At 44.8% G+C, this 21,612-nt stretch overlaps 5 protein-coding genes across 7 annotated transcripts; 3 read left to right on the forward strand and 2 right to left on the reverse strand.

Annotated features, from left to right (window-relative positions):
* Positions 1–5,262: 5,262 nt before the first annotated feature.
* Positions 5,263–6,426, forward strand: LOC6621082 (peroxiredoxin-2). The gene is made up of 4 exons (XM_002045237.2): positions 5,263–5,406; positions 5,513–5,579; positions 5,682–5,823; positions 5,880–6,426. Exons 1-4 carry the CDS (start codon positions 5,374–5,376, stop codon positions 6,340–6,342), a joined length of 705 nt encoding a protein of 234 aa, XP_002045273.1. The 5' UTR covers positions 5,263–5,373; the 3' UTR covers positions 6,343–6,426.
* A 185-nt stretch (positions 6,427–6,611) lies between these two features.
* On the reverse strand, positions 6,612–11,243 carry LOC116801440 (splicing factor 1). Of its 2 annotated transcripts, XM_032721005.1 has the most exons (6): positions 10,936–11,241; positions 10,176–10,780; positions 9,961–10,095; positions 9,268–9,343; positions 8,118–8,270; positions 6,612–8,047 (listed from the first exon to the last, which is right to left on the reverse strand). In XM_032721005.1, the coding sequence occupies exons 1-6, from the start codon at positions 11,088–11,090 to the stop codon at positions 6,844–6,846; spliced, it is 2,328 nt and encodes a 775-aa protein (XP_032576896.1). In that variant the 5' UTR covers positions 11,091–11,241; the 3' UTR covers positions 6,612–6,843. The 2 variants fall into 2 exon arrangements, with proteins under 2 accessions (XP_032576896.1, XP_032576897.1); XM_032721006.1 differs by lacking the exons at positions 6,612–8,047; positions 9,268–9,343 and having other exon boundaries at positions 8,129–8,270; positions 10,936–11,243.
* A 523-nt stretch (positions 11,244–11,766) lies between these two features.
* Positions 11,767–14,776, forward strand: LOC116801429 (nucleolar protein 14 homolog). The gene is made up of 3 exons (XM_032720889.1): positions 11,767–12,352; positions 12,408–14,358; positions 14,420–14,776. Exons 1-3 carry the CDS (start codon positions 11,851–11,853, stop codon positions 14,523–14,525), a joined length of 2,559 nt encoding a protein of 852 aa, XP_032576780.1. The 5' UTR covers positions 11,767–11,850; the 3' UTR covers positions 14,526–14,776.
* A 17-nt stretch (positions 14,777–14,793) lies between these two features.
* Positions 14,794–16,661, reverse strand: LOC6616740 (pyrroline-5-carboxylate reductase 3). Of its 2 annotated transcripts, none has more exons than XM_032720890.1 (3): positions 16,631–16,661; positions 15,012–15,677; positions 14,794–14,948 (listed from the first exon to the last, which is right to left on the reverse strand). In XM_032720890.1, exons 1-3 carry the CDS (start codon positions 16,644–16,646, stop codon positions 14,872–14,874), a joined length of 759 nt encoding a protein of 252 aa, XP_032576781.1. In that variant the 5' UTR covers positions 16,647–16,661; the 3' UTR covers positions 14,794–14,871. The 2 variants fall into 2 exon arrangements, with proteins under 2 accessions (XP_032576781.1, XP_002041077.1); XM_002041041.2 differs by lacking the exon at positions 16,631–16,661 and adding an exon at positions 15,868–16,011.
* A 454-nt stretch (positions 16,662–17,115) lies between these two features.
* Positions 17,116–19,332, forward strand: LOC6616741 (ubiquitin-conjugating enzyme E2 J2). Its single transcript, XM_002041042.2, has 5 exons — positions 17,116–17,551; positions 17,613–17,654; positions 17,729–18,047; positions 18,333–18,403; positions 18,464–19,332. The coding sequence occupies exons 3-5, from the start codon at positions 17,747–17,749 to the stop codon at positions 18,941–18,943; spliced, it is 852 nt and encodes a 283-aa protein (XP_002041078.1). The 5' UTR covers positions 17,116–17,551; positions 17,613–17,654; positions 17,729–17,746; the 3' UTR covers positions 18,944–19,332.
* The last annotated feature ends 2,280 nt before the right edge of the window (positions 19,333–21,612 follow it).

Raw genomic sequence — 21,612 nt, forward strand, 5'->3', positions numbered from 1 at the left:
ATTTTCCCTGGGCTTCCCGCAGTTTCCCTACTCTTCCCTGGCCCAACCACATTTGCATCGCAGGCACTTACACAAAGGAATTATTACTGCAATTAAAATGGTCAAGGAATGGGACTCGACTTGGTGCTCCTGAGTCGCCCGGCGCCAGTCTGAGCCCGCGATTCGACCAGATTCCAGCAATTATGTGCTCAACTTTAGTTAGCTGCAGATGGTTATAGTCAGATATAGTCGCAGATAGTCGGGGTCTCCCCGGCGAAAAGTGCAATTAGGAGCGTGCTGCCTGTTGGCCAAACAAATGCTGTTCACTTCGAGGATCGCAAAAGGAATAAATTCAAATAAATATGTTTATGAACCCTAGTAGCGGACCCGATCCGTGAGATTTTTATCAATCATCTACCTTCACGACCGCCACGACTTGTAATCAGGCGTAAAATTAAGGGCAAACAGGAGCACATCCAAGTGGTTGAAAACCTCGCGTCACGTGCGCGCACTCCGTGTGCAAAGGATACAGGATACACTCAAAAGAATTACTTACATATATAAAGTGAATGAAAACAGCAACTTTTATAACACAATAAGCGGTTATGATGATCAACTCCATATTATTTTACTTTAAGTTCCCAGACCTGCTGTTTTTATAAGTCCTAAGATATATTCATTGCATAATTTGTATATTTTATTGTGCCAGAATTTCTCTCAGTGCAGCTGGGCTAAATAAATAGTTGTAACAAGGCATTTACTCACTTTATGGTTTCTGACAGCCCGTGATTCCAGCTATTTGCCTCACATGCAAATAGTCACATGTAGCTCTGCTGCCATTAAAGCGAGAACCCCGATCGGGAAGCTAGTTTCACTGGGCTCACGTTAACCCCTTGCCAGGACCTCGTCCTCGAAGTATGCCCCCTTCCCATATCCTTGAGCTGTTAATAAAGTTGCTCAAGTGTAGTCGAGTGGCATATGTTCGGACGGGAAGTCGAAGGGTTTTTTTGGGCGAAGCTTGAGAGTGCGTGCGTGTCTGGCTTTTGTTACGTCACACAGGATTAGGCATAATGAAGTGTTTTAATGCGTTTAGGCAAACAAACACAAGCACAGGAAGAGGAACGCAGGATGCCAGGATCCCACTAACACGGCAAATGGCTGAAATAGCCGGGTTGTAATTAAATTGTAAACATTTACGGCTTGATATACTTCAATTATAATAAGCGAGTGTTTTTTGCACGGTAGTGGTGATAACTGTTATATCGGTTTATGTTCATATAAATATAATTACTTAATCAAGTATTTACAGATATTTCCTTTAAGTACATTCATAAAATGAATTCAATAAGTAGCCTACAATGGACAGATAGTGAAATTAATTGTAAATTAAGATCTACAATTATGGCATTAATTAAGAGATGTAAATGTAATTAAAATAAAAAGTTAATATTTGTGTGTCATCTTGTAAGCTGTTTTTCATTATCCTGATATGCCTTCATTAAGCATTGCTAACTTTTGCTAACTTTATCCTTTTTTTCCTGTGAGTTTTCCAATTGTTTTCCCGTGTGTTATTCTTTTTTACACCTTAATGCATTTGAAACTTGATTTCATTTATTTTCGGACACACTCGTTTTGAATTGTGGCCCGGTGAGGGGAACGGGGTTGAGGGAAAAACCATTAAAGAAATTACATGTTGTTGCCGGCAGCTCCTGTCCGCAGGATGGATAGATGGATAGCTGGATGTATGGATGGGTGGATGGATGAGGGCCAAGGGTGTTGGGATCGAACCAGAAGGATGTGCCGCTGGATGGGCGCAGGGCGGATGGGGTAAATGCAATCGCATTGATGTTTAAAAAGCGACGACTATGGCGCTTAAATGTCTGGAAATGGGCGTTTACATACGGTCGCTTCTGTGTGGAGGCGGTGGGTGGTGTAGGGTGGGCGTGTCTGGGCAGGCGCTCTTTTTGTGGGCTAAAAACATCAAACATCAAAGTGATTGAATTGTTGCGATTGCTTTGAAAATCAAAAAAGGCGTCGAAGGAATGGGGCGATTATTTTTTCAAATGTAAATTAAATTAAAATCGCCAACGTCTGTAACTGAAAATGGTGGAAATGAGTGGAGTTTTAGTGCTTTGATTACGCCCCTCTTAAAAAATAAGAACATTTCTTAGGATGTATGTATCAATAATTAAATTGTAATTCTATTGGAAAACGAGTAATTTGATAATTTTAAACCTTGGACAATATCTATACTCCTTATGCAAACAGTAATTATAGTTAAAAAATTTTAAGGAATTTATGTATTTATATAAACTATATATTAAATATATATTGCTCACGGTGACTAGTTGAATCCGACTTGAAAATTCCCATATGTCCGTCCGTATGGACGTCGAGATCTCTGATAAAATGGGCTGATCAAATGTTTATCATATTTATTTGTCGTGCGGAATATCTTTTCGAAATAACCGCCCGGCTTAAGTGGCAAATGCATTTTAGCTATTTGCAAGCGACACACACATCGATTGCGCATAACTCTCCATTGCAATAAATACAAATTAAACGGGTCGAGAGAAGAAGAAGCTCCATTGGCAGCCGAGTGCAGCCCACTTTTCTGCTTGTTTACCAACAATTGCCATTAAAATTTAAACCACAGCAATTATTATTAATGGCCGAGCCAGATCTTTTTATAAATGTATTCAAATTGGCGCAATAATAAGAGAATGGATTCTGCGGCAGTTGTTGCGGCTATAATGGCAAAAATCAATGGCAGTAATTTTAACGCCATTTTAATGGATAATGTTATAGAAGTCGTTGTGAAAATTCCGAAAATACTTGGGCTGGAGATGCTCTGATTAACAGAGAGATGCAATTATAAATACCAGTATTTATAATAATTTTTTAAATAAATATTAATTAAAAATGCTGGCTATTGGCAATATGAATCAAATATCGAAGTAGGAACGAAACTTAAGACACTCTATAGAGAATCCTATTGTATTTTTTTTTTATGGAAGGGGCAGGTGTGACAAAGATTCCCCAACGGAAGAGAGAGTTCTCACGCCTTTTGTGCGATTTTTTGTCCTTGCCACTTTCTTAATTAGCTGGCGAACATCTCGAATTTCCAAAATCTCAAAAGTGTTAAAAAAGAACATCGGGACAGGGCGACGAATTGCAAGGCGAGATGGAGATGGCGTAGGATATGGAGTGGTGATGCGACTGATACGAATCACATTATCCAGATTTGCATCAGGATTACGCGTTGCCCCGAACAGGAGCACTCGGCACCTCGTCGCATCCTAAGCATCCCGGCATTGTGACAATTGTCACAAATCAAGATCCTGCCAATCTGGGCCAGCAGCACTCGAGATGGTAACAAAGATCTAAGCAGATTTGTGCTAATATGACGGCATCTGTTTGACAATGAAAGTGCGAGAGAGAGAGCGCGAGTCAGAAAAAAAAGGGACGGCGAGGTGCGTGTGAATGTCGGCAACGCCTACAGAGAATCCCCCGAATCTTCGCATCCTGGCCAGATCCTTCGCGAGCGGCACACGAGCACTACTGTGCCTCAAGTGCTCAAGTGTTTGTTTAAATTATGCAAATCTGCGCAAATCCTGCGGGCGGGCTGGCCATCGGACAAATAGCGATACGCATCCCGGATCCGAACTGGTCTGGACCCTCGCAGACAAAGCGACGTGCACTTTTAATTGGTAAAAGTAGTCCAACTGTCTGGGAATTAGTGCACGGCCATGGATTTTCTAAGCGTGCTCGGGGAGTTCCTGGAAGTCCCTGCTATACACACACACACACTCAAACACACACTTTTGGAACCCCTTGCCAATCTGGCCGTAATTACTTAGCGATGCCTTTTAACGGAGCCCACGACCCCATGACCCCAGTGCCGAGGCCCCAACTCATAAACAAGTTAACGACCAGGTACACTGAGAGAAAGAAGTGCTACATATTAGAACAAGTGCAAAAATCTAATTAAGGGAATAGTATAAATTAATAGAAGGAAATTCTTACAGAAGATATTAGTTAATTTGAACTTTGATTGATGAGATTGATTGATTAATTTGAATCTCAAAAATAGTTTCGTTTTGTCTAAAAAGTATTTTTATTTTTTTTACAATATAACTGTTATTATATGGACTATATAGTTAAGTCTTTTAATAACTATTTTTTCCCGTGTTTTTTTCGGGAATGGTTAAAGGAGATGTGAAGAAGGGCGAGCGGGCTGGTAGCCACTTGGAGCGCGTAATTTGCGCAAAATTACAGATGAAAAGCAGTGAAAATTGTAAAAAGCGGGGGTGGTAGTTGGGTGGCAGGGCGTTACCCCTGTCGGGGGATGCGAAAATGGGGGAGGCGAGCGAAATTGCAAACATGGGAATTGACTAATTGCGGGAAAGCAAGAGAGTCGAGCGTCATTGGTGGATATGGGCTTGGATTCGGGAATGGAAATGGAAATGGGAACGGACAAGGAGCGAGGTGTGTGGGCGTTTTGGAATCCGTCAGATGTTTTGCCAACTTCAGGCCAAATATGCAAAAATATTTGAGGACACGCATGTATCTATCGTTATTGTCTCGTCAAACCAAGCCGAACGCGGCGGCATCTAGCTGGATACAAAAGTATCTAGATCGGGCATTGTAGCCGGGAAAAGACAAAACCAAACCCTCCTCGAGAAGGGAGAGAATCCAAAGCCTGGGCAACTGAGCCGCATTTAGTGGATTAACGAGCGGCGAACAAAACGCATGTAATGCAAATAGTTGGTTGGTTCGCCGGGTAAGAGGCTCATTACCATTGTGCGGCGTGTGCAGTACGTGGTAAATATTTTGCTACACTTTCCATTATTCATCGCCGGCCTTATTCCACCGTGGACAATGCACAAAGGACACGGCAGGACAACAAGATGGACTTCTGAGGGATATGGGGCGGTGGTTTCTAATATAATCAGAGCAGCACATGTGAAGAGGTGATCGGAAGATACGTGCTTATCTCTGATCTTCAAGGCATGTTCTTTTGCAAGGATTAAGAGGGCGATTTATAAAAAGAAAAACATCATCTAATGTAAAACTAAAAAAGAGAATCAATTCGAAGTTCTGTAAGCAACACATTTCTTATATCTTAGCATCCTATATAAAGGTAATTTTAAAGTTATTTAAGATGATTGATAATAAATTTTAAAAATTAAATTGAAATTCGCGCCACATAATTATCGATAGCCGAACTCATGTACTGTGTGGCCAGCTTTCTGTGTATTTTGAGCTTTAATCAGAGCTGGTTACACCCTGCTGTCAAGTTTGTTTTCACTTTTTTTACGAAAAGTTCTGCCGGCTTTCCGTCGAATTCTGACTTAACATAAGCCTTGTAGAAACGTTATCTATTAGAACAAGATGTCTTTCGTAGCACGCTCGCTGATTCGCAATGTAAGTTGGTCGAACGATCGAGATTTATTCGAAAACATGCCGCAGCGATTACGTAATTGGCTGAACCCGCGTTCCAATGCTGAATCTTATATATTATGCATTTCAGGTGCCGCTGATGGGCAAGGCCATCCTGAGTCAGCAGAAACAGATTGCCGCCCGTCTCCTGCATCAAAGTGAGTAGAGATAGATTATACTTCGTTGGGATCTGGGCAGATAAGGCAATTTCAAAGTTTTGTATAATATTTAGCCTAAACGTCTTCCTTAATCCCTTCCAGCCGCTCCCCTTGCTGCAGTCCGCGTCCAGCATCCCGCTCCCGATTTCAAGGGTCTGGCTGTGGTGGACAACAGCTTCCAGGAGGTGAAGCTGGAAGACTACAGGGGAAAGTATTTGGTGCTGTTCTTCTACCCACTGGATTTGTGAGTAAATTGAACATTGCATTGAACTATTTCCTAATCTGCGATCCCATTTGCAGCACATTTGTTTGCCCCACTGAAATCGTTGCATTTAGCGAGAGAATCAAGGAGTTCCATGACATCAATACCGAGGTTCTGGGCGTTTCTGTGGACTCTCACTTTAGCCATCTCACCTGGTGCAATGTCGACCGCAAGAACGGCGGAGTGGGCCAGCTGAAGTACCCGCTCCTCTCCGATTTGACCAAGAAGATCTCTGCCGACTACGATGTGTTGCTGGACAAGGAGGGCATCTCGCTGCGCGGCACCTTCATCATCGACCCCAACGGCATCCTGCGCCAGTACTCCATCAATGACCTGCCCGTGGGCCGATCCGTCGACGAGGTTCTGCGTCTGATCAAAGCCTTCCAGTTCGTCGAGCAGCACGGAGAAGTGTGCCCGGCCAACTGGAATCCCAAGTCGAATCCGGCTACCATCAAGCCCGATGTAGAGGAGTCCAAGAAGTACTTCAGCAAGCACGGCTAGAGGATCATCTGATTATTTCTTATACACCCAAAACATTTCACTACACCAAAAGACTCGCAGAATAAAGAGGATAAAGATTGGAATTTCCTGTATAACAATTTAAAAACAAAAAACTCTTCGCTATAATTTAGCAGAAGTATACCAAGGAAATTATTCCTAATAAATCTCTTATTTTTGTATTTTAGACAGATGTGGGAATTAAGCATTTCATTAGTGAGAATCAGCTTCTCATATGAATTACTATGATTACTTGCTATTCAAACTGCCGATTTAGTGGTTTTATCGAATTAAAAACTATTTAATTCCGTCCTTTATTTGAAGCATCGTAAATACAAATTAGTTTTGTAGGTTTGAATCGGTTATCTTTTATGGTGAAAGCGAATATGTGGTCTGGGTTTAAAATTACTTTCATAATTGATTGCAGGGACAGTCTCACAGGGTCGAGCACTATCGTTGGAGCAGCTGAGTGTTCTCGGGATCGATCTTATGGAGTCCAAATGCTCAAGCGGATGGCGGTGGAGGTGGTGGCGGCTGCGACAGGCTCAAGGCTGGTGGCGGCGGTGCGCAGGGCGGAGGTGGAGGCGGCGCATAGCCGCCGCCCCAGCCACTGTAAGCGCCTCCACCCCACGGCGGCATGGGCGGGGCACTGGTGCCAGGTGGCGGCGGGATTAGCGGTGGCAAGGTGCCCGGTATAGGTGGATTCAGCGGTTCTGTCGCCGGCGGCGGAGGCTGCGGTGCGCTCATCCACGGCATCAGCGGCGGCGGCATCGGAGGCGGTGCTTGGGTGCCCGGCGGTGCCGGCACATAGGCCGCCATTGCGTGCTCCATGCCAAGGCTCATGCCGTGATCCATCGCTGCCAAACCGTGCTGGTCCAATCCCATACCGTGCTCCATGCCCATGCCGTGATCGTGCGCCGCCGCTCCCCATCCGCCCAGGTCGCGCTGGTGATCTCGCGACGAGGAGCTCGGTGGCGACTGGATGGCCTGCATCTGGGAGGGCTTTTTGTCAAAAATGCTATAGCTGGCCCGGTGCAACTGCGGTCCATTACTGGCCGGCGGATCGGTCTTAGCAGAAGCGGATGGCGGCGGTGGTCCTTCCCCCAATTCGGCCATCAAACTCATATACTCCTCGTCAATCTTAGCCTGGGAATCTTCGCAGGCCATGCCGGGTACTCCGGATCCTGGACGCTTGTTGCGGCAATCCTTGGTCAAATGACCGGTACCGCCACATGAGGTGCACACTATGGTGTTCGTGATGATCGGCTTATCTGGACATTGCCAGGACTTGTGGTCCGTTGAGCCACACGTACAGCGTTGGATATCATTCTCTCGAAGTGTTCCATTCAGCTGAGCCAGTTCTCGCAACTGCATTCTACGGAGATCATTATGACCTTCGGGCACTTCAATACCCTGACGGATGACGTCTTTGATTTTGTCCACTGCCTTGCGCACCGCCTCTGGATTGGGGGCGGTAATGAAAGCATGCAGTGGCTCATCCTCGCCCGGCAACGGTTGGCCATCCTTTCGGCCCACTTTGCCCTCCTTCACAGATCCCTTGCCACGAATTATGATCTTCGCGCCCGTATCCTTCTCCATAGCCTTGAGCGTGTTGCCTCGCGGCCCGATGAGCAGACCCACAAAATTGATGTCAGGGTGCTGCTCCTGTGGAATCAGCACTTTGTCGCTGACACGAGTGACTGGCGGTCTGAAGACACAATAATTCAATTAGACGTGGTCCGAAACATTGCCATCGGCGAACTATAAAAAGTACTTACTTGTAATCCGCTGGCGGCTTGAACTCCGGGTTGACCGTCTGCATTTTGACGATCAGTTGATGACGCTGTTCTTCCAGTCGCTTCCTGTAGCGGAACTCACGGGTGTTCAACCGCTTGCCATCAGAACTATAAATGGGCTCCGGCGAGGGCGACCTGTGGATGAGAGGAGCAGAGGGAAGAGGCGACTTTGGTGAGACTGATCTGGAGCTTCTAGACGACAGGATGCTATTGGCGCTAGACTTATTGATCTTAACGTACGTACTAACTAGTAACTGTAATCGAATATGCTGTAAGTTGCAAATCAAATTCATTAATCAAGTTTTCATTAGCATTAGCATTAGCGGAAAAGAATTATTTGCTGGGGAATTAAGAAAAGAAGAATTTTGATTAATTCGTTCGATTCGGTAGCTGTATCTATTTCGTTTCTGTTACTGCCGCACCCTGAGTTTCTTTGCGAGAAACCCGAACTACCGGGACGCTTAGTGGAAGAAAAGAAGAATTGGCATTAATGAAGATGTAGAATCTATTCCGGTTATCCTCAGGCTCTTACTTATTGGTTGCCCCTTTGGGTGGTATCATTCAATCGATCAATGACATGATCGCTGCCTCTAGAAACCCTTGAAGAGTGTTATTAGTTAAAAATAATTATTTTTATAAGCAAATTAGCTACAAAACTCAGATCATTCGTTTTGCCTCCAGACAGCCTCTTTTCCCTTTTTTTCACTCCAAGCACGAGTGTTTAACTTCGGTTTAACTAGTTAGGGCGTTACACGGAAGTGGACAAAACTTTATAACTTTAAATTCATGTGATGTTAAATACAATAAATATCGGTTACTAGTAAATTTTAAAGCTACTCTATAGATCAAATTAATTTCGAAACGAACCGACTTTTACTGTACTAACAACTGAATTAAGAGTGATACACCACTCAACGGATCTTAAATGGTAAAGGAGATACATGTGCAACCGGAAATCAATGGCATGCCACAATGAAACCTGTTGGACTCATGGGCGCATCCTTCCGGACCGGAATCCATCATTTCGGGGTAGATGTAGTGCTGCAGTGGGTGGCTGGTAACGATCATTGGCCTCACACGGACGAGACCTTAGATTGAGAGACTCAGTGGGGTAGAGAGAACTGTATCAAACCTTTCTTCCGGATTTTGCGTGATGCCCAGGTCGCCGGTTCGCAGCTTGCGGCTAATCTCCTCGATTTGAAATTGAACTGCAATTAGAAGGCGTTAGAAAAGAAGGAAGAAAATCGAGCGCAACCTCGACATTAGTAAACGTCACATGTTGATTTTCTAGAGAATGGGAGAGATATCAATTAAATGGGGGGAGGGTAAAGTGATATTGAGGCTATTGAGACTTGAATCGCTTAGTGTGTCCGCTCCTAAACTAACTGAAAATGCTGTGAGCGTTACAATTGAGTTAATTAATTAATTAATTAAGTGGGGGTTTAATTTGATTAGTTTAAATGCGTATTAACCTCTGCAAAAATAAATAAAAGCTTAACAGACATATTAATGCTCTGTTTGCGAATTGGATTTGGAATGCAACTCATGTCGTATCGTTTCGTAACGTTTGTGTGCCACGCCGGAATCCCTTCAAAAAGAGAACGAGAGATTATTATATGATGCTCAATGCCGTTTGTTGTTGATTTCAGATTTAAGTTTGGTTTACGATATCTGCGGCAGCTGCACGTCCCCAGCGTCTGATTCTGAAGTGTGACTTTCTCTCTGTATTCATCCTTAATAGTTTGTCATTAAACTTAGAACTAGTTAAAGTGCTTAAGGGCTAACTTAGTTGCGGGATCAGCAAAGATTTGGGGCATAGTATTACCTAGGTAGGCCTCCTGCTGTGCTGGGTCCAGGGTGGAGGGCAGAATTGTGGGCATTCCAGGAATGAAGGTCTTGTCGTTTTCACTGCCGCCCCAGCGAGATTTTCGCTTCCTCTTTCGCTCCGCAGCGCTGTCCGCTAAATAAGGAAACAAGATTTAATAAAATGTGCATGCTAAAGCCAAAGGATATACATTTCTGCACTATTCTAATACCAACCTGAGTTATCGAATGCTCCATTGCTGGTGGAGTCGTTGCTGTTCTGGTTATTAAAGAACGAGGCGAATCCCTTGTTGCCTCCAGCATTGCCCATTAGCTCCTGGATGGTCTGGGTAAGGTCAAAGCGCTGCTCACGTCCTTCCTCCCTGATGGTTTCCAATCCCTGCTGTCGGTCGAAGAGCGACGGGATTCTGGGTTGATCGTGATCCTGATTCAATGAGTTTCGACTGTTGGATGTGTCGAAGGGGTTCACATGTGTGCGTTCTCGGCTGCTCCTTTGCGAAGGCTGGTCTCGTTGATCTCTCTGACCACCTCGATCATTGCGTCGACGCTCGTAGCTGCGACTGCGTGAGCGGCGTCGACGACTCCGGTCATAATCATCACGTCCACCCCGCGAGCTACTGCGCCTGGAGCGGGAGTCGCGATCTCTGTCCCGCTTGCGGTCACGATCCCTGCTGCGCGATCGCTTCCTTCGTCTGTCTCCGTCGTCGTAATTGCGCGACTTGCTGCGGTGCGAGCGGGAATCCCTGTCGCGTTCCCGGTCACGATCTCGGTCGCCGCGATCGTCCCGCCGGCGACTGTCCCGGTCCCTGCTGTCTTTGTCCCTGCAAAGTTGAGAAGAGGTTATTATGTGCCAAATAATATTAATAGAAGTCCTGCTTTTATAAAAGCACATTGTTTAAATACGTGTACACCGGAAAAGGGTGTGAAAAGCTAAGAGGACAGGGGTACAAAATCGGTCTGCCTACAACGCACGCACCTCTTCTTCCTGTCCTTGTCTCGCCCACGATCTCTGGAACGTGAGCGCTCCTTATCAGCGCTTCTGCCGCTGCCTCCGTTGGCAGAGGCGGCGACTGCGGCCGAGACTTCTCGGGACGCCGACAACGAAAGTAGGTCCGGCGGCGTGGCGCTCATGCTTTTTTCACCACCTTCACACCAAGAACTCACTGACTGTAGCCACGCAAAGTTATAAAAGCTCCGAACACGCTTTATAAAGTAAAAACCAATTTTTCAGTATGCGGCGTTGCGTGTGAAAATTTTTGTGGCAAGGAACGAAACGAAAATGGCGACGTGGTTCAGTGCTGGAAAAGGCATGCCATTAGTGATGACCAGCGGTAACTGTTACATTTCAGCGGATAATGTATCAAGGAATTCCACGAAATCTTATATATATCGAATTAACGTTTTAGCTATTATAAATGAAATGTGATAACAATACAATATAACAATATAACAAATAATTCAGTAATCCACTCAAAAATATACAACTTGATTCCTTTGATTACGAAATTTTCAAATTAAAGCACCGTACTCTTGATCTACCCTTAATATTGTTAATGTTACATGACTTAAATACAGTGTATGTTCCGTTTGGTTCTAATATAATATAGTTTTTCGAAGTACCTACCAAAACAAAGACTTTAATTGTGTAGTTTAACATTTACATTGACATGGAAAAACTACATTCTTATACAGGAAATTATGATTAATTTGTAGTCACAGCTCGAATTGAAACTGTTCCCATTACCATTGGACGTGACTGTTTGCAGGATTAGCCAACACTGATTTCGGCATTTTATAAACGCGCTAGTCCGTTATTGGGTTGCACGTGTGAGGTGTTTTGTTTTGCTCCATGAACTCGGTTTAATTTATCCGTAAAACGCGATATAAAACAATGGTGGCCAAAGGAAAGAAGGCCAGCGCAGATGCGGTTTACGCCAAAAAGACAACCAAGTCGGCCAATCCCTTCGACAACTCGACGGCACAGTCCAGCAAGCGGGGCAATCCCTTCGATGTGCACGTGAACAAGGAGAAGTTCAAGATTCTGGGGAGAATCTGCAAGCATGACAGAGGAATGCCGGGCGTGTCGCGGGCCAAGGCCCTGCAGAAACGAGCACAGACCTTGGGTCAACAGTTCGCCGTGAAGCACAAGACCAATCGCTTCAGGGATAATCGAATTGGCAAACACTTGAGTGGCGATCAGCTAACCGAGTCCGTGATGAATGCCCGCTACTTGGCCGAAAAGATGTCCCAAGTGCGCTCCAACCAAAAAGCGGAGAAGTTCAACCTCAACGACGACGAGCTACTGACGCACAGGGGACAAACTCTGGAGGAGATTGAACAGTACAGGGACGAGCGCTCCGACGACGAGGAGCTAGACGATGAGGCATTAGATGGTATACCCAAAAGTTTGTACTTTACAACGTACAACTAACTCTTAAATCCTTCCAGCCGACTTCACTGCTGCTGCCCATTTTGGCGGAGAGGGAGACTCTGCCCAGGATCGCCAGGCGGCCATCGATGAGATGATCGTTGAGCAAAAACGACGAAAGAACGAAATCGCCAAAGAGAAGGATGAAGTGTTTGATCTCACCGAGAAACTGGATGCCAACTATAAGCTTCTGCTACCGCTGGTCGCCAAGGCCACGAAGGATGTGCAGGATGCCAAGCCACCGCCAGATGCCTACGATAAGCTGCTCAAGGAGATGATCTTCGAGCCTCGTGGCAGTGTCGCGGATAAGCTAATCAATCCAGATGAGCTGGCCAAGCAGGAGGCAGCTCGATTAGAGAAGCTCGAGAACGAGCGGCTTCGTCGCATGCGAGCAGATGGCGAGGAGGAAGAGGAGACCTCCATTGCCAAACCCAAGCACCGATCCGCTGATGACCTGGATGATGGCTATTTCTTGGCTGGTGAAGGTGACGAGGGAGATGATACACTCGCTTACGATTTGGACGGCAATCTGGGCACGCATCTCAATGGAAAGAAGGAAGCCGAGGCGAAGGGAAACGAAAATGAGGACGACGATGACGAGGAGGGGGAAGAAGAGGAAGAGGAGGACTCGGATGAGGAGAGTGATTCAGAGGTCGACAATCTGAGCGATCTCAAGGAATCTGAAAGTGAATCAGAGCCAGAAGAAGCTCCAAAGGCTAGCAAAAAGAAAGCGAAAAAGTCTGCGGATACAATACCCGCCTCCTTGGACACCAGTATTCCGTTTACTATCAAGATGCCCAAGACATACGAGAACTTCACAGAGCTTCTCTCCAAGCATGCTACGGCCCAGAAAGTCACCATTATCGAAAGGATCATAAAATGCAATCATCCCAAACTGGAAGGTGTTAACCGCGAGAACGTGGTTAAGTTGTACTCATTTCTGCTGCAATATCTAAAGGATTTGTTTGAGGATGCCAGCGAGCAGGACATTCGCGAACACTTCCAGTTGCTTTCAAAGCTCATGCCTCACTTATATGAATTAACGCAACTGAATCCCGAGCGCATGTCCAATACATTGCTGGAGGTGATCAAAGAGAAGTACGGAGAGTTCAGGAAAAATCACAAGATGTATCCTTCACTGGACACTTTGGTGTACTTCAAACTAGTGGCCAACTTGTACTCGACTTCCGATTTCCGCCATCCGGTGGTCACTCCTTGCTTTATATTCATGCAACACGTCCTGTCCAGATCACGAGTGCGAACGCGCCAGGAAATATCCATGGGCTTGTTCCTGGTCACCGTAGTCTTGGAGTTTGTGTCCCAATCTAAGAGACTGGTTCCGGCCATATTCAATTTCCTGCAGGGCATTGTACACATGTCCATACCCAAGAGGGATGTGGAGCAGTTGGAGATCACGCCGCCCTTTGAGCGGGATGGTCCATTGAGCAAGCTCCTAGCACTTCCAGCTAACATGGAATCCACAAAGTTGGAGCCCCAACGGATGCAGCCGTCGGACTTGGTCACCCAGACGATCACTCCAGACTTCAAAGTTCGAGCACTGGACACTTCCCTTCTGCTAATCAAGGAAGCTCTCCAGCTGGTGGAAGAGCATGACGGTGCCTGCTACCTAGCTCAACCCTTCCTGAGACTACTCTCCCGTCTTCCACTGGACTCGTATCCCGAGCATGTGCATCAGCACCACAAGGAAGCCACCGAACTGGCGGAGAAGCTGGCTGCGCAGAAAATGAAACCTCTGGCTCCGGCGGAAAAGAAGCCCAAGGCTCTCAGGTTGCTGGAACCACGATTCGAGGCGGTTTACGATGACAAACGGCGTCCCAAGATGTCCAAGGCCAAGGAAGAGCGGGCCAAGCTGCTGCACAAGATCAAGCGCGAGAAGAAGGGTGCCATTCGAGAAATACGCAGAGATACGGCCTTCGTCCAGACGCTTAGGCTCAAACAGACCCTGCAAAGGTTTGTGTTTCATTTACAAGTCAACCCCTCCTTTCTAATCTATTGTATTTCATATCCACAGTGACAAGGAGCGCCACGAGAAGGTTAAGCGCATTTACCAGGAGGCATCCGTGCAACAGGGCGAGCTCAATGAGCTGGCTCGGGCCAAAAAGAAGAAGAAGTTTTAGGCTCGACTTTGAATTAGTTATTTTTAGCTAGACTATAAACTAAGCTGAGAGTAAAGAATATAGCATTTTGCTTATATTTTAGTATCACGAAATCGGCCTTCACAGTTTTTATAGTCATGCAAAGCTACTAACCCACATTAAGCACAAGGGTGGGTCGATTAAAGTGAAATATTTCATCATTGCTCTTTGAAAGGACTATAGCAACAACATACATTACCAAAATATAAATAGGATTCTTCTTGATAAAACTATATATTCATTTAACGACTTCCTTTAACTACTATAAGTTTATTAACAAAATTGACCCACCCCAATCTACGTATCTGTATATGATAATCCTATGTGCCTACGTCGTCTTTCCCGAGATTTGCTGGCATCTCAGCGTCGCCTGTTCCACCGCTCCAGACACCGCTGCCCGAAAACCTGCAATCGACATCAAAGGTTGAATTGGCGGCGATAAGCGAGTGCGTCATCATTCCAACTTACCTGACAGCTCGAGTTGTCTAAGCGCCGCTGCTGTCGATCCCGCCGGACTTGTGACCCCATCCTTGAGTTGTCCGGGATGCATACCACTATCTCGCACCATATGACCAGCGCCCAGGACTGTTTGCGATGCCAGACGATAGGCCAGATCCCTGGGCATGCCCATGTGAACGGCTCCATCCGCCAAGGCCTCAATCATCACGAACACATAGGCCGGTCCACTTCCGCTCAGAGCAGTAACCACATCCAACTGGGACTCATCCACCGGCTCACAAGTGCCCACGGATTGCAACAGCTTCTGGGTAATCTCCGCATCTGCATCGGTGGCCTTGGATCCGCGAACGAAAACCGAACAGCCGGAACACACGACAGCTGGCAGATTGGGCATCACACGGATGACACGAGCTTGTGGAGATAAACTGGACTCGATGGAGGACAAAGTGATGCCCATAGCCACGGAAAGGAATAGTTTGCCCGAGCTCAGTGGCTGAATCTCCGATAAAACCGAGGGAACCACTTGGGGTTTCACGGACACGAAGACCACATCCGATTGCTGCACAACAGGTGCATTATTGACCACTGTTTCCACTCCCAGGGATTGAAAGGACTGCAGGGAGAGCTTATCTGCCGGATGCACGCTGGCTATCAGGGTATTGGGTTTGGCCAGGCCTAGGAAATGAAATAGGAAATGTTTCTATTAGATGATAAAATTCTTAACGTCCTATCCTTTTATATCTAATTATAAGACGATGTTAGTACATATAAATATTGCATATCCAAATGCGTCTTATCTATTGTCTAGCACAAAGTATGTCAGACTACAAAGTTTTTTTAGTAGTGGATTCATGGACTTTCTCACCTGCGGCTAGGAAGCCTTTAGCCAAAGCCTTGGCCATGTTTCCGCCCCCCAGGAATCCGATCTTTCCGATTGCCGACATTATTCAATGGGTTAATTACGCGGACAGTGAGTACTGCACTTTCTGCTGGTGGAACGGCAACTGTGCGCCCGCCGCCGGCGTTGACCAAAAACAGACGCGAGGATTGATAAGAAATCTTGTCCGGCCAACCCCCTCCGAATGCCCTGCTTTGTAGGAATAACAAACCCAGCGATCTGAGCTTATCATTGAGGTTTCTATGTGTAGGTTCGGCAATCGACAGCGGGGCAAAATAATAATAAATACTAAGAACTTTTCACACATTGTAAATAAAGAAAACATTAAACTATTAATAGTGCTGTTTTACAATCGAATTATATTAGAATAAAAATAGTCATTAAAAACCACTTAAGATAGACCTCAATTTTTAAAAATCATAAATTACAGCCCATCATTTAAAGTGCAGCTCTTATGATTTGAGTTTATATAACAATCAATTTAATATGTAGTTTAAATTACAGTTCAAGTTCCGCTATTGCTAATATTTTGGCCTCCGTTGTATGCCCATATCAGTTTGAACAACTGTCATCCACAACTCATTAACCCATTAATCGGCGTGACGAAGTCCAAATTAATGCGAGATGCCGATGCCCTGTAATCCCTGTAATCGTCCGTTGATCCACTTTCATGTGTCTTGGATTCCATTTCTATAAAAACAAGCTGTACTGTTTGGCAATGTTTACTTACCAAGTTTCAAAAACATTCCGCACTTTAAAAGATAACGATCGTTATCAATGAGAGCGTGATAACAGTAGAGGCGAAACACACATGTTTATTTGTAAAGTATTTACTTTGTATGTCTTAAAATATTGTCATAAGGATTCCGAGATGTACCGTTACTGAAAGGGTATACTAAATACGTAAAAATGCTCTCTTTTCGAAGAGTCCTTTCTTCTTTTTATCATATCTTAATTTACCTCGCATTGAAACAAGCTAAGTAACGGTAAAGGTATTAGATAGTCGAGAAAATTGGCTAAAACACTTTCGCGCTTCAATGTCTATAGATCTTTCTTATTCACTGTTTTTAAAGAATTGAATAGATTTGAAAATCAGTTAATTAGCGGATACACCAACCACTCAATCCAATTTTTTCACCGTATGCAGCAAAGTTTCCCTCCTTCACCACGTGGTGAGCAAGACAACATAGACTCTGGTAACACTAAATTGGAGATGAAACTAATTTCTGCACACGGTACCACTAAATTCCTCATGCCAAAATAAAAGAGTAAATTAAGATATTGCCAGCTCCAGAATCCGGATAAGTAACCCCACGAGTGATTAATACAAATTAGGGGCATCCACTGTAGCAGAGTAAACCCGTGGCACTACCAAATCTCACCAAAGTCCAGCCCTAGTTGTCCCCCACACGTGTGTGATTGTGTGTGTGTGTGCGTTGTTTTCTCACTCAATTTCAGTGCAATTTAAAAAAATCAACAAAAGCGCAGTAACAGAAGCAACAACAATTAGAAAACGCACTTGTTACCGAGGTTGGCTGCCAGTACTAGAAAAGCAAACAATAAACAACCGAGCTGGCGAGACTGAAATCCATCGCATGATAAACAAACCGAACAAGAACCTTCGACAGCTTCGAAATTCAGGAGAAGGACGGTACGTATTGGTATTTATGCGACCAGATACGAGTCTAATTGATTTGCAAATTATTCCACAGGGCCACGTCGCTATCTTATCTGCTACACTGAGAGAAAAGCCAGTAAGCCACTCGCGTTCGATCATCGTTTAGGTTTTCAAACTCGGGCGGTAGTAATTAAGTTCGTTAAAAATTAGCAAAACCAAAACAACACCATGTCCTCGTCGTCGGCGTCCGGCGGCCGGAAGCAACCCACTGCTGTGTCGCGCATGAAGCAGGACTATATGCGCCTCAAGCGGGATCCCCTGCCGTACATCACCGCCGAGCCGCTGCCCAACAACATCCTCGAGTGGCACTACTGCGTCAAGGGGCCGGAGGACTCGCCTTACTACGGCGGCTACTACCACGGCACCCTGCTTTTTCCGCGCGAGTTCCCCTTCAAGCCGCCATCCATCTACATGCTGACGCCGAACGGTCGTTTCAAGACCAACACCAGACTGTGTTTGAGTATATCAGGTATGTGTCAGTTCCATATCCGTAGGAGTATGAATACACAGCTAGAAATAAAGCGGATTGGTTGTCACAGTTGTGGCACATTAAAGAAAGGCTAGTAACTACAGGCTTACAAACCACTATACTTTGAACCCTGAATAGTTAGTTATGTTTAACGAAGCCGATGGACTTTCAAATATGTTTTTGGCGACCTTTCAAATAGATTTTACTGTAGCACATGCTAGCTGCAATCTGTGTAGATTCCATTGTTCTAAACATATAACTTATCCTCACTATCGTGGTTTTCAGATTTTCATCCGGACACTTGGAACCCGACTTGGTGCGTAGGCACCATTCTCACTGGACTGCTGAGCTTCATGGTAAGTTATAACGAATACATGTTCATGCGTTTGAGTAAGCCAATCTTAAATCCTTCACAGCTGGAGAGTACACCCACACTCGGATCCATCGAATCATCGAACTATGACAAGCAAATGTTTGCTCAAAAATCACTAGCATTTAACCTGCGCAACACCAACTTCTGTGAACTGTTTCCAGAGATGGTCAACGAGATCAAGCAGCGGCTGCAGAGAACACAGGCGGCAGCTGCTGTGGACGGATCCGGTGCAAACGGAGTAAAGCGTTCCAACGGACTGGCCAACGGAGCGAGCCTGGCATCTGCGGATGGCAATCTGGCGGCGGGCGGCTTGGCCAATCCACTGAATGCAGCGGACGCAATCGATGGCGGGGCGGCGGGTCAGGCGGATTTGGCCAGCGGCGGAGGAGCGGCGGTGCAGAATAGTGCACGGAACTCCTATCTAAACTGGCAGTCTGTCTATTCAAACCTGGTGATCATTATCTGCTTTGCAATTTTTGCCCTCATTGTTAATTACGTGATCAAGAACCTGAATCAGGAATAGAATTACCAACACAGCCTCTATATTTATATACAGAAATAGTTACACATCCGTATGCGTGTGCATATCTAATCTAGTTTACTTTAAAATAGTCTTCGTGGATTCTATACCGCTTGAGAAGTATTTACAGACCCCACTTGATCCAAAAACAACCGCACCAGACCCGGCATCCATTCCCACGATTCCCACGATTGTTGACTTAGTCTGAAAATTATCGGCAGCAAAATTTAGAAACACAATTCTAAACTCGATTTGTGAAATTTAAAACTTGTTTTGTTATGTATTCATTACTATTAACGCCTAGTTTAATGCAACGTGAATAATGCCAGAAATATGTTTGTAAATGAATAAAGAAGTCCGGCAACATATGAGCTCGTGTACAAATTAACCAATTTATGTGTGCGTTTCCTGCTTATAAAACGGATCTTCATTTTCAGCCGCCACAAATTGCCTGGAAGTCGGTTGATTCAACTTGTATAATAAGTTGTAATTTGTAGTTGGCTTTTCGCTGGCTAAGCGGCTTAAGTGTGAAGCAAAGTCCGCTGGCAGTCGGCTATAATTTTTCCTCACACTTGCTGAGTACCGCCAAATCCAATAAACTGATGCCTGGGTGGCCAACAATGTTTCACATTTAAACCGCTTACATTGTTGGCCATCTTAAGCCGAAATTACACACATGACGCTTATTACTGCTGGAAGTGGGCGTTGCGGACAAAGTTCGTTGGTTACAGTGAGATATGGTTACCACAATCTATGTCCTCGAAGTAAAAACTACAGAGTGAAATAATGCTATGATTTTTTAAAACTATCTAAAATCAATTTAAATATTTGTAGGATATATTCGCTTTATAGATTTAAAGTCGTCTTACTAGTTATCTAGGAAAATAAAAGACTTACTTGCTGAACAATATCAGATTTATAGAGAAGAGAGTCCAGAATTTTTAGAAAATTCAGGAAAAGAAAATCCGATTACCCAGCAGACGCGGCAAACTCCTTTAAAATACAAGGACGCAGCGACGACTTTGTTTTGCACAGAAAGTTTTTTTGTCCAGACGCTGAAGTTGATAATTTAACTAACGTAAATTTCAAGTTCAGGCAGCATGGCAAAGTTTTCGACTGCTGCTGCCACTCGCAACTTTTCAAATTTGGTTGTTTGTTTTATGAACTTGCAACAGTTTAATCCAATTTCGGCTGCACTGAGGGAGAAAACCACCAGACATTAAATGATATCCCGGATTGCCAAAGAGTCCAAGACCCACAGACCCCATAACCGAGACATTTCTGGTCCTGTCATCGAGTATTTTTATGCGGGCTGCCGATGGGCGGGGATTTCGAAATCGCTTGAGCTTTTTGCTCGAAATTTATTTTGAGTACCCACCAGGATGGCAACTGGCGTCCAAGGCCGAAGTGTCTCCTGCACTTCCGCCTTATCCTTTTGATGCTCGGGCGGATGTGCAATTTTTGCTCATTTGTTCTTGGCATTTATAAGCTTCAGTTTGTCCGAAAAGGGGTCACTGGCGTCGCAGCGCCAAGGAGTTCATTGTTCGCCGCCGAGCTGAAATCCCCAAAATGTGCCAGGCTTAAATGTCCAACAAATAACTGCAGGACATTAGTTGACGGCAATAAATGTCGATGCTCCCGGGCTAAGCGGCTTATCCACAGCAAATATAAATATGCGCGAGTAAGCTTCCGAAAACAAAACACAAATGGAGTGGTCAACGGCTATTCGATGCGATGGCCACAAGGGGAAGTCGGCCCACTGGGCTATAAAAATAATGGCCAAAACAAAAGCGAGTGCCCACGGCCAAGGCGGCCGGTCAGATAAATAAATGTAAATAAATAAAAACAACAAATGCCATAATCATTAAGTACGCCTCATTGGCGGACATGTGCCCAGCCGAAGTTCCTGGCCATCTGGAGCTGCCCTTTATGCGTTCGGTTCTGCACATAAGGAAAACAAAAATAATGGCAAATCAAATATATAAGTACAAAGTATGTGGGGAGCCTATAAATACATAGATAATTTCAAAACAAAATCCTATTAATATAATAAAGGCTATTAAAAGCAAACATTTGATGTTGAAAAACGGTTAAATTAAAATATGTTAATATTTTTATATTATTATATATTATTTACTAAATATTGGTTACAATTTGTTCATAATTTTTCTCGGTGTGTTGCGACTTGACCATCTGGGAGGTCGTAAATGTAACACATCCGCACACAGAAAACCAACACAATCGCAGGCCGATGCGCATATAAATGAAATGTTTGTTAAATTATGTGGGCAATATACGTTTATGCCTGTGTCAGTGTGCGCAATAAACGATAAAGCATAAACTTAACATGCAAAGGCCACGCGAAAATAGCAACAGCCGAAATGTATGCTATATTTTCCCTTTCGCGTGTGGGCGAGTGTGTGCGTGTGTGGGTGTGCCCAGATGAGAACTGCTGCAAGCCACTTCCACTCTAAGTGCACCCGCTAAACACTGGGTGTCTAGGCACCCGGGTGTTTTTTGATGCTGTATGCATAAAATTGGTATGGGTGGAAGCGTGACGGTATAAGAAATGAAGGGTGATAGGGAACACACCCAAAAAAAAGGCCGTGCACATATTTTTGCTATAATAAAAGATATGATATAGTTGTTCCATTTGCACTCCTAAATTTACA

This window comes from Drosophila sechellia, chromosome 3R (assembly GCF_004382195.2).
Source record: "Drosophila sechellia strain sech25 chromosome 3R, ASM438219v1, whole genome shotgun sequence".
In the NCBI taxonomy this organism is placed as follows: domain Eukaryota; kingdom Metazoa; phylum Arthropoda; class Insecta; order Diptera; family Drosophilidae; genus Drosophila; species Drosophila sechellia.